At 33.3% G+C, this 13,647-nt stretch overlaps 4 protein-coding genes across 4 annotated transcripts; 3 read left to right on the top strand and 1 right to left on the bottom strand.

The window, feature by feature from the left end:
- Nucleotides 1-170: 170 nt before the first annotated feature.
- On the top strand, nucleotides 171-3,733 carry PPL_06964 (TAPT1 family protein; the record flags this gene model as incomplete). Its single annotated transcript, XM_020577814.1, has 4 exons — nucleotides 171-1,588; nucleotides 1,668-2,290; nucleotides 2,361-2,686; nucleotides 3,398-3,733. The coding sequence occupies 4 exons, from the start codon at nucleotides 171-173 to the stop codon at nucleotides 3,731-3,733; spliced, it is 2,703 nt and encodes a 900-aa protein (XP_020432262.1).
- Nucleotides 3,734-3,993: 260 nt separating this feature from the next.
- Nucleotides 3,994-4,748, bottom strand: PPL_06963 (Hsp20/alpha crystallin family protein; the record flags this gene model as incomplete). Its single annotated transcript, XM_020577813.1, has 3 exons — nucleotides 3,994-4,556; nucleotides 4,633-4,684; nucleotides 4,728-4,748. The coding sequence occupies 3 exons, from the start codon at nucleotides 4,746-4,748 to the stop codon at nucleotides 3,994-3,996; spliced, it is 636 nt and encodes a 211-aa protein (XP_020432261.1).
- A 728-nt stretch (nucleotides 4,749-5,476) lies between these two features.
- On the top strand, nucleotides 5,477-8,434 carry PPL_06962 (uncharacterized protein; the record flags this gene model as incomplete). Its single annotated transcript, XM_020577812.1, has 2 exons — nucleotides 5,477-8,167; nucleotides 8,252-8,434. The coding sequence occupies 2 exons, from the start codon at nucleotides 5,477-5,479 to the stop codon at nucleotides 8,432-8,434; spliced, it is 2,874 nt and encodes a 957-aa protein (XP_020432260.1).
- Nucleotides 8,435-8,848: 414 nt separating this feature from the next.
- On the top strand, nucleotides 8,849-13,513 carry vps54 (vacuolar protein sorting-associated protein 54; the record flags this gene model as incomplete). Its single annotated transcript, XM_020577811.1, has 9 exons — nucleotides 8,849-9,089; nucleotides 9,192-9,469; nucleotides 9,544-9,999; nucleotides 10,099-10,131; nucleotides 10,393-10,933; nucleotides 11,008-11,186; nucleotides 11,331-12,024; nucleotides 12,045-13,120; nucleotides 13,193-13,513. 9 exons carry the CDS (start codon nucleotides 8,849-8,851, stop codon nucleotides 13,511-13,513), a joined length of 3,819 nt encoding a protein of 1,272 aa, XP_020432259.1.
- Between the last annotated feature and the right edge of the window lie 134 nt (nucleotides 13,514-13,647).

Here is a 13,647-nt window from a genome sequence, read left to right as displayed (position 1 = left end):
ATTCAAAAAGTGATATTATTTGTTTTTAATTATTTTTAAGCAAGAACACACACACTTTAATTATTATTAATGTTTTTTAAAAAAATAAGATAAAATAAAAAAAAACATTACCTAAAAATATATATTATATTACAGTAGTCAAATCAGTCAGTCCATTTTTATAAAAATCAATGGAAGATATTGACAATTGTGTTGTTGATGGAATGACTACATACAATAATAATAATAATAATAATAATAATAATAACAGTAATAATAGTAGTAATAATAATAATAATAATAGTAGTAAATCAAAAGAAAATAGTAAACAATCAAAAGATGATGTATTACAGACATTGAAAACAAGATCACCTTCACCACTGGCAGAGGTTGTCTTTACCAATACAACACCACACAAGAGTCTACTTACTATACCGATACCACTTTCATCATCGATGACACAACTGATAAAAGATGTAAAGTCAAACTTGAGTAAATCAAAGAGAACCAAAAGAAATAAAGATAACCAAAGAAATAGTAATAATAATGACATAGATGATAATGAAGATGATGATGAAGAAGAAGATGATGATGACGATGATTTGGTTACATCGCTATCATCATCACCCAACACACCGTCAGTCATTAGTGACACCGATGAAAATGGTCATTCACATGAAAATCAAGTAGTACCAAACCAAACAGGTGCAACATCCGATTGTCTATCGCCATTCGAGTATGACCATACAACCAACACCAAACATCCACTGATATCACCATTGATATGTTCACCAAAGTTTAAATCAATTATAGATAGCAGTATAGATGAAAATGAATTATCTTCAATATTTAAAATACAACAATTAAATAATAATAGTAGTAATACTAATGGAAGCAACGCTAGTAGTATTAATAGTAATAGTAATAGTAATAGTAATGGAAGTAGTAGTATTAGTAATAGTAGTAGCAATAATAGTAATAGTAATGGTAATAAGTGTAATAATAGTATCAATGGTGTAAATAATAGTGGTATTAGTACACCAATTAAGACCAGTAGTAGCCAAAGTAGTAGTAGTTTATTGAGTGGGAATAGTAATGTAGAGATAATAGAGACAACTCCGATAAGGAGTCGGAATAACAGTTTTTCTGGCAATGGAAGACAAACACCTTCTCGTTTGAATAAAGATAGAAATGCATCTCCAATTCCTTTTGTATTACCAACAACAACAACAACAACAACATCTGCTAATAGTACATCGACAACTGACATTGATACACCAAGTAGTAGTAGTAATATAGATAATAGTAATAGTAGTACAGTTGAATCTAATTCAATAGCGATGGCAATGTCAAAAGTTAGAAAGGATAGATGGTCATTCTCTGCTTATATCACCGATGAAATACATGGTGATTATATGCCAATCAATGTCGATGACACGATGAAGCGTGAACAGGTATACAACTTTGTACATGTACCATGGGAGCTGGAGAAACTTCTATCGTTTGGATTTCTCATTTGTTTAGAAAACTTTCTTTATCTTTTTACATTCCTACCAATACGTATTGTTTTTACATTCTTAAAACTATTAGCATTACCATTTTCAAAAAAGTAAGTAAAACAAAAGACATGGATACAAATCAATTCAAAACAAAACTAAATATTTCTATTTATCAAACTATTATTATAGATACAGATTAACAAATACACAAGTCTATGATATATTTAGAACATTTATATGGATCATTTCATTTGCATTTCTAAATTTGGTAGATTCTTCGATGGTCTATCATCATATCAGAGGTCAAGCTGTGATCAAGCTCTATATTATCTATAATGTGCTGGAGGTTCTCGATAAGTTGTGTTGTTCTTTCGGACAGGATATCTTTGATTCACTCTATTGGATGTCCGTTAGTTTGAGAGGATCGCAAACCAACTCTACAACAACCGGTAGTAGTTCATCATCATCTACCGCCAAATCAACATCTAGTAGCAGCAGCAGCAGTAGTAGTAGTACACCGAGTAAATCAACATCAACTACAGCAACAGTACCACCACCACCATTCAGTTCAAAATTTCAACAGATGGGATCAGGCCAGATACTTGCACCATTCCAACATATCATTGTCTGTACGATCTATGTCTGTCTCCATTCACTCATTCTATTTACACAGGTGATCACATTGAATGTTGCCATCAACTCTTACAACAATTCATTGCTCACACTTATCATGTCCAACAATTTCGTTGAACTAAAAGGTTCGGTATTCAAACGTTTCGAAAAAGAGAATCTATTTCAAATATCATGTAGTGGTAAGTTTTGTTTAATACATCATATCCCAATTCACATCCATATTAAAAACCATTTGCTATTTCTTTTTAGATATCGTTGAAAGATTTCAAATATTTATATACCTGGCAATTATATTCTTTCAGAATCTAAGTGATTTAAATTGGGATTTGAGTGGCGATTTCATTTTGAATATGATTGGTGTTATTGTATCGGTATGGGGATCAGAGGTGATAGTCGATGCTATCAAGCATGCATTCATTACAAAGTTCAATAAGATATCACCGACCATCTACGGAAAGTTTAGAACACACCTCATAGACACCATATTGGATACAAGAAACAAGAGTTTCTCTGAGAGTTCCTGGAGTATCACCAGTGTCATTGGATTTATACCGTTCCCTCTAGCAACAGTGGTGGTACGAATCTTTTATAAATTCATACCGTCCTCTGGTTTATTTGGTGTGCTGGTGGTGATATTGATCTTCCTATGCCTCATTTGCCTGAAGATCATGGTTAAAATCATCATTCTTGGTGAATGTATTCGCTATAAGAGAAAAACAAATTTGGTTTCCATCGTATCACCTGCAACCACCACTGGAACAATAAAAAAGATAAATTAATAAATATCTAAAATAAACTTTTACGTTTAACCCATTCATTTTAAACTCACACTCTATTTAAATTTTAAGTATTTTTGATTAATGCACCAAAAAAGGAAAATCTTTTTATTTAAACTCATTCTTTTTATATTGACATTATTCAAATCGAACTCTTTTTTGTAAATAAATATATAGGATATATCTTTATCATTAAATATATATATATTTTAATTTAAATAATAATATTGTCATGATTATATTTATGTTAGAACAATGGTTTTGAATGTTAAAATTCCAACTTGTTAAAAATTATTGACTATACGGAAAAAAGATAGTATCTTTAATTGTAAGATTGATGACATGGTTAACTACTGTAAATTTCCTACCTGGGTGAATAATGCTCGATAAACTTCTCCGCCAACTGTGTTTGATAATGCGATCATCACTAAGAGTAAAAAGGCAACGATCAACAAGAGCAACGAGTTGAAACAGACTCTTGTTGAATTGGAATCGAAATTCAACAAAGAGAATCTCGAGAAAGAGGCAGAAGATGAAGGATTACCACTTCTGCCTTCATCAGCCACCGCTGCTGCTGCAACTTCAACATCTAAAAACAAAAAGACAACAACATCGTCAAGAAATACAAAGGCAGCAGCAAAGACAAAGACAACAAAGAACAACAAAAAGAATAACAAACAAGATAAAATGGATATAGATGGAAGTGATGATGATGAAAGTGAAGAAGAAGCAGATGATGATGAAGATGATGACGATGAAGATGACAGTCCTCCACCTCCAAAACAATCAAGATCAAAGAAAGCAGCTGCTCCAGCGAAACCAACCACAACCTTTATTTTAAAATAAATATATTCCAAATAAAAATAAAACTTTGTTTATTGATATATATATTTTTAATTAAACTAATTATTGACATGATATGAATAGTTGTTTGATAATTCACAATATAAAATAATTGACATCGAATGGCTAACTGATTTTAATGTTTTGTTGTTTATGTGAACTATTGTTTTGTTTGAAAAAGAAACTCTTCCACTTGGTACTAAGACATAAAAATTAAATTAAATAAAAATTATACAAATTAATTTATTTATTAAAAAAAAAAATTAAAGGATGCTGACTTGATGATCAATTTGTTCTTTTGGAACAGTAACATATAAAACACCATCTTCCATTCTTGCAGAAATCTTTTCAAAACTAACCGGTTCAAAGAATTGAATTTCTTTTTGGAATCTCTTGGTTGATTTTGATTTTGTTGCGTTGTTGCTGGTTGTTGTAGTTGGTTGCTCACTATTGGCTGTGGAGCTTTCTGGTGTAGTTGGGACGACATCCTCTTTGGAGGCAATAATCAAAGTATCCTTTGAGAAAGTAATCTTTACATCGTTCTTTTTGATACCTGGCAACTCGACCTCGACCTCAAACGAATTTCCGGTCTCTTCGACTCTTGTCTTTGGTGAGAAACTGGAAAAAGACTCTTCGGATCTTCCACCACCGAACCAATGGTCGAGTGGTTTACCGTGGTGTCCATGATCACCTCCGGTGTATCTATTGGCCCACCAGAACGAATGTGAATGCATATTGTCTCTATGTTTCTCTTTGAATTCCTCTGCCATTTGTTTCATATTCTCTTTGAATTCTTTTACATCACGTTGGAATTCATGATTATATGCTAAAATTAAAATTAAATTATTAACAACCGAGTTTAAATACATTTTTTTTAAATATTAAATTTATTATTAAAATACATACCTCTATCATATCCACCACGGTGACAGGATAACCATCTTCTAAAGCATCCTCTTTGTAAATTTTGGATACTATTTGGGTTAATAAGTCTTACTCTCATAATTAATGGATTCATTGTTTTGTTTTGTTTGTTTTGAAAAAATTTTTATTTATCTTAGAGAAAAAAATAGAAAATTAAATAGCTATAAAGTAATAAAAATAATATTTATATAAATAATATAGTATATTTTGTTAATTAATTAATGTTTAATTTAGAAAAATTTTCTATTTATAACAACATTAAAATTTAATTTCATCACAATTTGTTTGCAGTTTTTTAAAAACTAATCATTACATTTAATTTTATCTTCAGTGTTGGAGAATTTTTTGATGAGCAACATATATTTCGTTGAAATTTTCATCGAAATAAATTGATCCGAATCGATTCATCAGTATAAGAGTCATTATTATGTATACATAAATGTGTATCTATATCTAATAATTTGTTGGTATCAATCGAAATATCATTCGTACAAAAAAATTAAACAATTTGATTATTGAATTTTCTAAAACAAAACTATTTTCTTTTTAAAAAGTATAGCATAAAGTAATCGTCTATAAAAACTGAAGAATACGATAATAGTTTTATTGTTACTCTACAAATTATTATATTTATTTGGTTGAGTTACTGCACTTGAAAAATAAATTTTACCGTTACAAAAAATTTATATTTTTTTCCAATTTTTTTTTTATCTTTTTTTTTATATCTTTTTCAATATTTTTTTTTATATTGTTTTATTATTATTTTAAAAAGTGATATATAGTGTATTTAAATATTGTTTTATTTTAATATAAGAGAGAAAAATGAATCTAAAAGATCATAGTTCATTTAATAAATTTCTAAGAGATTCTCTTGATCCGATTACAGAGGTGGATCCGTCGACTCTCTCTGAATATATAATTGCATTGTTGACATCATCTGGCAACTCTAAAAAGTCGGCAGATCAGTTGGAGCCGATCTGTGTCAATGCATTGAATGAGTTTCTCGAACAAAACACAAAGGATTTCGTTCAGAAACTTATCGGTCAACTCTATACTATAAATTACTTTGAGAGTGAACACTCTCCGAAACGTGAAAGAGATAGATATAGTAGAGATCGCGAAAGAGACAGAGATAGAGATCGTGAAAGAGACAGAGACAGAGACAGAGAGAGAGACACTCGTGAAAGAGACAGAGACAGAGATAGAGACACTCGTCATAATTATCATTCGAGATCGTCATTGTCGAGATCTCGTTCAAGATCGAGATCACCTACTTCATTGTCAAGATCGCGATCTCGTTCGAGATCACCTGCCTCTAGACAATCGAAAAGAGATCGATCACCACCTCTACAGAGAAGAGAAAGAGATAGAGACGATAGTGATAATGATAGTAGTAGCAACAGTAATAGTAATAATAACAATAAATTTAGAAAAGATACAAGATCACCTCTTAAGCGTAAGAATAACACTGAAGAATACAATAGTAGTAATGGTGGTGGCGGTCACTACGATGGTAACATGCCAAATAAAAAGTATATTCCAATGGTTGGCGGTCAGCCAATGGCAAGACATCCGCGTTTCAACAAGCCATGCAAACACTACGAGTCAACGGGATACTGTAAGCGACCAAACTGTCAGTATATACACGGTGGTGTTGCAGGTCCGATCGGTGGAACTTTCAATGGCAACGGTAGCGGCAATCCAATGATGATCAATGGATATCCTGCCAATATGCTTATGAATGATTTTAACAATGGTGGCGGTGCTGCTGGCGAGAACATCAGTGGCAACGGTAATAGCGCAGGTGGAAACATAGATGAAGCATCGATCATTGGATACGACCCATCGAATCCAATGATGAATTTGGCCAGTGGTGGAATGCCAATCAACCAAGTTGGATACAACCCACAAGCACATCACATGCATCTGAGGCATCAACCACAATCGGTAGGACAACCATTACTACAGCCACCACCACCAAACATGTTTGTAAATCCCAACTTTGGTATGCTTGCCAATCAAAACGATCCATCCAATCTTGGCTATGGACAACCAACAATGTTACAACCAACATATAATAACAATAATAACAGTAACAATAATGGAATAGATTTAGATATGATGATGAATACAAATGGCAATGGTTTAGATGGTAATTTAGATCAGATGATGTTGAGTGGTAATGTCAGTGGTGGTGGTGGTGGAATGAATGATTTCGATATGATGATGAATAACAATAACAACGAAGAACATCACTATCATCTTCGTTCACAGAATCCATCCACCGGTGGTGAAAAGCATAATAAACGAGATAAACATCAACATCAACAAGTAAAGACATCAAGTAGTTGTCCAGAGCCAACTGCTACCGTTTTAATTATCACAAATATTCCGGGACCACAAAACAACGAAGAGGTGATTCGCGAACACTTTTCAAAGTTTGGTGAGATTGTCAAGATTGAAAAGTTGAATGCTGGCCAGTCGTCGGTGGAGTTCTCAAACAACGCTGAAGCGCAGAAAGCAATGAAGTCACCAGAGGCCATCATGAACAACCGGTTCATCAAGTTGTTCTGGCAGCAGTCGTTCAACGGTAAAATGACCAAGTTTGAAGAGAATCAAGAGAAGCAGGCCAAGCGTGAAGAAGAGGAGAAGAAACGTGAACAACAACTACTCAAGATCAAGGAGCAATTGCTACTGAAGAAACTCGAGGACAAGAAGAAGGAGGAAAAGAAGAAGCTGGCCAAAAGCAGAGAAGAACTACGTGCACAACAAATGGAACTACAGAAACAAATGCTATTAAAGTTGGAATCGACCACCGATGACAAGGAGCGCGAAGAGATTAAAGATACCATCAACAAACTCGCTAAATCAATACAAGAGAGTATCAATCAAGATACAATTGCATTGGAACAGAAACAAAAGGAGAAAGAGAAGGAGAAAGAGAAACAACAACAGGATCAATCAATGACATCTACAACCAACAATGAAACAACAACAAATAACTCAACACCGACAACAACAACAACATCAGATACATCAACTTCAGCTTCTTCAAATCTAGAATATTTAACAGCAACTCTCAAGAGTTTGGAATCAGAAGCTAAAAGCCTGGGAATCGAAGTACCAGCGAATCTATTAAACAATAACAATACTATAGTATCACCAGTTTCCACAATCACTACAACAACGAGTAACAATTCACCGAAACCAACATCACCCATCAACAAATCAATTATTAAACCCAGTCCGAATACATTGTACAAGAAACCACCAGCTTCATTCAATTTGAACAAACCGACATTACCATATCCAAAACAAGCAGCGACAGCACTCAAACATAAGAATGCATCTATGGTCATCGACAATCGTACAACCACCATTCTGATATCGGATCCACCAGAGAAATTCAAAAAAGAAGATCTACTTCGATCACTGTTCCCCGATATTCAATCAGTGAAGCACACCGACGATGGTGTTGAAATTAAATTCCAAAAACGTGCATCTGCTGAAAGAGTAAGTAGTAATAATAATAACTAAAAGTATTATCATAATTTTAAAAGTAAATCAATACTAATATAATATTATTACTTACTTTAGGTATTCTTGGTTGCCAAGTCATATAAAGGTTCAGAATTGAAGATCAGTTGGGTCGAACCAAATCAAGAAAAGAAAGAGACTACCGACAGTGCTATGGATGAGAACAATGATAGTTCTGATGATGACGATGATCAATACGATGACGAAGAGGATGACCACACTGAAAAATCTTGGAAACACTGAAACAAACAATATATAATCATAACAAAACAATATTCTTAACCTTTTTTTTTTTTTCTTTTTTTTTAATACTTTTTTGTTTTTTTTTCTGCAAAAAATCAATAATACAAATAAAATTGATTGTTTTAATTAGTTTATCGATCAAATTACTAAAAATATCTTGATCTGCAAAGTAATTTTAATGAGTCACACATTAATGACTATACTGAAATTGCAAAGATCTCAATTAGTTGAGTTGGGGTGACGCACCATTTTCCAAGTTGTCATCAAACATGAAAAATCAATGTTTTTTTTTGAAAAATCTGCCAATATTAAATTTCAATTTAAAGCAACAAGTTTTTTTTTCTTTTAAATTAAATATTTCTAAATTGATATGCCTAGAGAGGTATAAGATAGAGATACAACAACAACAACATAATGGATAAGTATGTAAAAGAAGCAAAGACAATGGTCAAGGGTGCCATCGATAAAAAGAATAGTAGTCCACCATTGAATAGCAGTGGTGAAACAGCTACACCAGGTTCACCGCCACCAACACCACAAAGACTCAATTCGAATCTCTCAAGAAAGGAATTGAAAAAGGTTACCAAAAGAAAAACACTTGTACATCCTGTATTCTATATTAAATTCTTTAAGGGTGTTTTTACTTTTATTCAAGGTACATTTTTAATATTACTTTATAAACTGTTGTTGTTGTTGTTGTTGTTGTTGTAGACAATGTAACTAAATCAATGTATTCTATATGAATGACTCTATTTAGGATCATGGATTGCAATTAGAAATCAAAAGATTATGGCAATGTATCTACAAACCATTAAATTTTTACTGATCGGTATTGCAGCGACCTATTTCATGATGATTATGGCTACCTTCCCAATTAGAGTGATCCTGGCACTCCTTGAGAAGCTTGGATTCCATTATCTCGAGAAAGTAACACATGTAATGTCACCATTCACATTGTTTGAGAAGATTGCATTCTTTATTCCAATGATTTTCATTGGTTTCCTTAGATATGTTCTACCAAGTTTCAATGAGGATGTAAGTTAGAGTCAGTGTTGTTTACACTGCAAAACAATAATTTGAAATAATATTAATAATCATTATTTATTTAGATGTTTTTCTATGTATTAGAAGGTCAAAACAAAGAATTAGCAACATTCCTAAGAAACTCACCGATCGTTAAACAATATCCAATGTCAGAGTTTTTGTGGAGATTCGGAAAGTTGGCAGCATCTGGTGCTATTGTTTATTTGTTATCGCTACTTCCCTATGGTATCGGTACATTCGCGGTGGCAGCATCGCAATTCCTCTACAGCAAAGAGCCACTCGGTAATGGAATGGCATTCGTGCTAGCCGTAGTATCACTTCACCCAGCGATGCACGATATCTCCAAACACATCTTGAAGGCACTGATGGCCTGTTACTCAATGGGTAAGGAACTACTCGAAGTCTACTACTGTCGTGTACCCGACGTCAAACAAGAGGTCTATGTCAACCGTCGTTATTTTGGATGGTTATTCGGATTCTCATTGGCCTGTACTTATATTCTTGCAGTACCATACGTTGGTGTAAGTGTTCAACAAAAACAAAACAAAACAAAACAAGAAATATATATTATTGTACTGTTTTTAACTAATCTATTTCTTTTAAATTTAATTATTTTAAAGGTATCTATCTGGGGTATCACCCAAGGATCTGCAGCAATTCTTCTCCTAAGAATTCTCGAGAGAAATCAATTCAAAGAGGAAAATAATGAAAACGCTACACACCTATTCGGACAAGAATATTGCAAACCAATTAAAGTAGAGTAATATCAACTACTTATTTAATAGTAATATTAATAAAAAAAAATTGAACTTACAAAAAGTTTTGTTTTTAATATTAATCGCAATTACCACGCCCACACACCATATACATTTATTTATGTTTATCATTTTAAATAATGATTTTAGACAATAAAGATGTCTTTTCCAACTTCACCTTATATAAATGAAAACAATAACAATAATAACAATAGTAATAGTAACAGTAATAGTAAATCAATATTTCATCAAAGATCAAATAGTCTACCTGTAACAACATCAACTTTAACAAATAGTAATAGTTTACCTTCTTTTCATAGTTATAATAGTAGTATTATAAATAGTCCGCCCAGTAATAATAGTAGTAGTAGTGGTAACATTGGTGGTAGTGGAGGTAGTTATAGTATTAATAATAATATTGGTCATCTTAGAAGATCATCGTCACAGTTATTTCAACAACATAATTGTGAACCATTCGTATTCGCACAGAGCTTGACATCAGTATGTCTAGATCCAACGGCACCACCAACCAATGAATGGAAACCGGATGAACTAATCATACCACCGGTATCTGCATCGATTCCACAGATATCAACTCACCAATTTCAGTCATACCTCAACAAGATATCTCAAGTCTATAGAATATTTAAAGATAACGAACAAAAAGATTTAATACCAACAAATAAAAAGACATCGGAAGGTAACAAATATATATAATAATCAACCAATTAGCCAATTGTGTCTTTTTTATTAACAATCTATTACTACTTAAAGAAATCATTAGTTTAGATAATATACCGGAATTCTTTTTTAGAAAGGAGTTGAATAAGAGTCAAATATTAGAGTATGCAAACAACGATCCTTCACCTATTATCTTTCAGAAACTGGAGCACTACTCAACTATTATCGAAGAGAATATCGTTGGTAACATTAGAGACAAGTCACAGTCGTTTGTCAGTGCGATGTCCGATCTGAAGCAGTTTCGTTCAGAGTTGAATACACTCTATCATGAACTGATGCATTCGAGGTCGATGCTAAAGAAGGTCGATAACGAGGTGGTAAAGAGTAGCTTGAATATCAGTAGACTTCATCTACAGAAGAATAGAACACAGGATACTCTGGCGCTACTCTCTCTCGTCAACGAAGTGAAACAAGCGCAACCAACACTCCAGCTGCTACTCTCAAAGGGTGACTATGGTGGTGCACTCGACCTGATAGCATCGACACAGTACGCACTCGAGAATGACCTCGTAACCATTGGTGCACTCAAGAATATCGGACCACAACTATCAGAGATGATCAAGCTAATAGAGAAAATGTTGGAATCTGATTTTATAAAGATTGCACTCAATGATCATAACTTTAATATTGATAATAATAATAATAATAATAATAATAATAATAATAATAATAATAATAATAATAATAATAATAATAATAATAGTAATAATAATAATGACAGTGGTATAGATGAATTTAACGATATGATTAGACCAATAGTAGCGAATCTTCTTAGAATTGGAAGAGTTGGTGAAGTTTTAGAAGCGTTTAGAGAGGCTGCAGATGAATCTGTACGAAATTTGTTTAAAACTGTTGTATCTACAGTTACCTTTGAGTTGGATGAAAGTAAAGTCAACAATGGTCAACTTCAACCAATGAAATTCACATGGGAAGAGTGTAAACAGCGACTTGTAAAGCTATCACCTATCGATTCAATACCACTATTCAACCGTGTCAATCAAGAATTCAAAAGAAAGATGATTACCATAAAAAAGATACAATACGAGCTCGGTACCTAATAATATTAGAAGTTGATATTAGCTATTCAAAATATAATAATAACAGTAGTCAAGATATTAATAATTATAATCAACAACAACAACAACAACAACAACAACAACAACAACAACAACAACAACAACAACAAAAAAGTATTCAATCAAATCAAATAGATACAATTAAAGCGATATGTAATAATATATTGATATCTGTAAATGAAACAATGCAAGAGAGACTGGCATCTCTGATAAAAGTTAGATCCGATGTCAACTCCAAGTTGGCACTGCCCGACTTTGTGTCGCTCACACAAAAGATCAATGAGTTTATCGAATTTTCGGAATCAACGCTATCGGTCTCCAAGAAGAAAGCATCGATTCTCAGATCCACTCAGCTCACGCAATCCAAGCAATATCTAGATACTCTTCATAAGAACAGATTGTCATCGCTGTCACTGCTGCTCGAGAATGAGGAATGGGTACCGGTTCAAGTCGTAACAGAGTTCCAAAATATCGTTGATGCACTGGTCGACCAATCTCTTAGTTCAACATCACCAATCATGACTGGCCAGACACTTGACGACGACCAGCAGCTGGTCTCGGCGAATGCTGCCAACCAGTCGATCGTGCAATCGCCAGTCATACCAAACGATATTGGCATCAACGAGATCATTTCTATCAGCGGTGAGAAATTCAAAGTTGGTAACACCTCGCTGATGCTCCTGAAATTCATTAAAGACTATTTGCATTGTGTGGAGGTTCTACCGTCGTTGGTGATCGACTCCATTCCGAAACTGATCGAACTTCTCAATACATTCAATGGAATCACCTACCAGCTAGTGCTGGGTGCCGGTGCCAGACAGACCATGAACATCAAGACAATCAACTCGAAGCATCTCGGACTGACATCACAGTGTCTTAGCTTCCAAATCAAGCTGATTCCACACCTCAAAACCATATTACAACATTCACTCACCTCCAAGAGCCAATATCCACTGCTGAGTGGATTTGACAAGACCATCCAAGATTACTCATCACACAGAGGTGAGATTTTCCTAAAGTTTGTTGCTATCCTAAAAGAACGTTCACTTATACAATTTAAAGCACTTAGTGTAAGTTGTAAAATAATTATTTATAATAATGTATTTATTTATTAATTGTTATTAATTGTTTGATCAATTTAGCAATTGGATTTGAAAAATGATACAATACCTATACCATCACCACCAATTGCAGCACTTCAAAAAGATTTCGCAACACTTCACAAGCTTTTGAATAATCTATTGCCACCAGACCAGATATTCAAGGTATTCACCAATATCTACTATATGTTAAACAACCTATTCATTGAAAACATACCGAAATTGGAGTTGGGACCAAAGTCTGCTCGGCGAAGACTACACAACGATATCTTACATTTCTTGGCATCACTACGTAAGCTACCGAATACAGGTGATCCTGGAACAGCTATTGAAGACTTTTTGCAAGCACATTTCCCAATCTAAGAATAAACATAGAGAGTGAGAAATATTGTATAAAACAACAATAATAAACAACCTGTTTGTAAATATATGTACAACAAAGTAGTGAATCCATAATATTATTTAATTGAACTAATCCTAACTAACTAACTATACAA

Source organism: Heterostelium album, assembly GCF_000004825.1.
Source record: "Heterostelium album PN500 unplaced genomic scaffold PPL_scaffold6, whole genome shotgun sequence".
In the NCBI taxonomy this organism is placed as follows: Eukaryota; Evosea; class Eumycetozoa; order Acytosteliales; family Acytosteliaceae; genus Heterostelium; species Heterostelium album.
The sequence above is the reverse complement of the archived record's forward strand: the minus strand, read 5'-3'. Positions and strand labels throughout refer to the sequence as shown.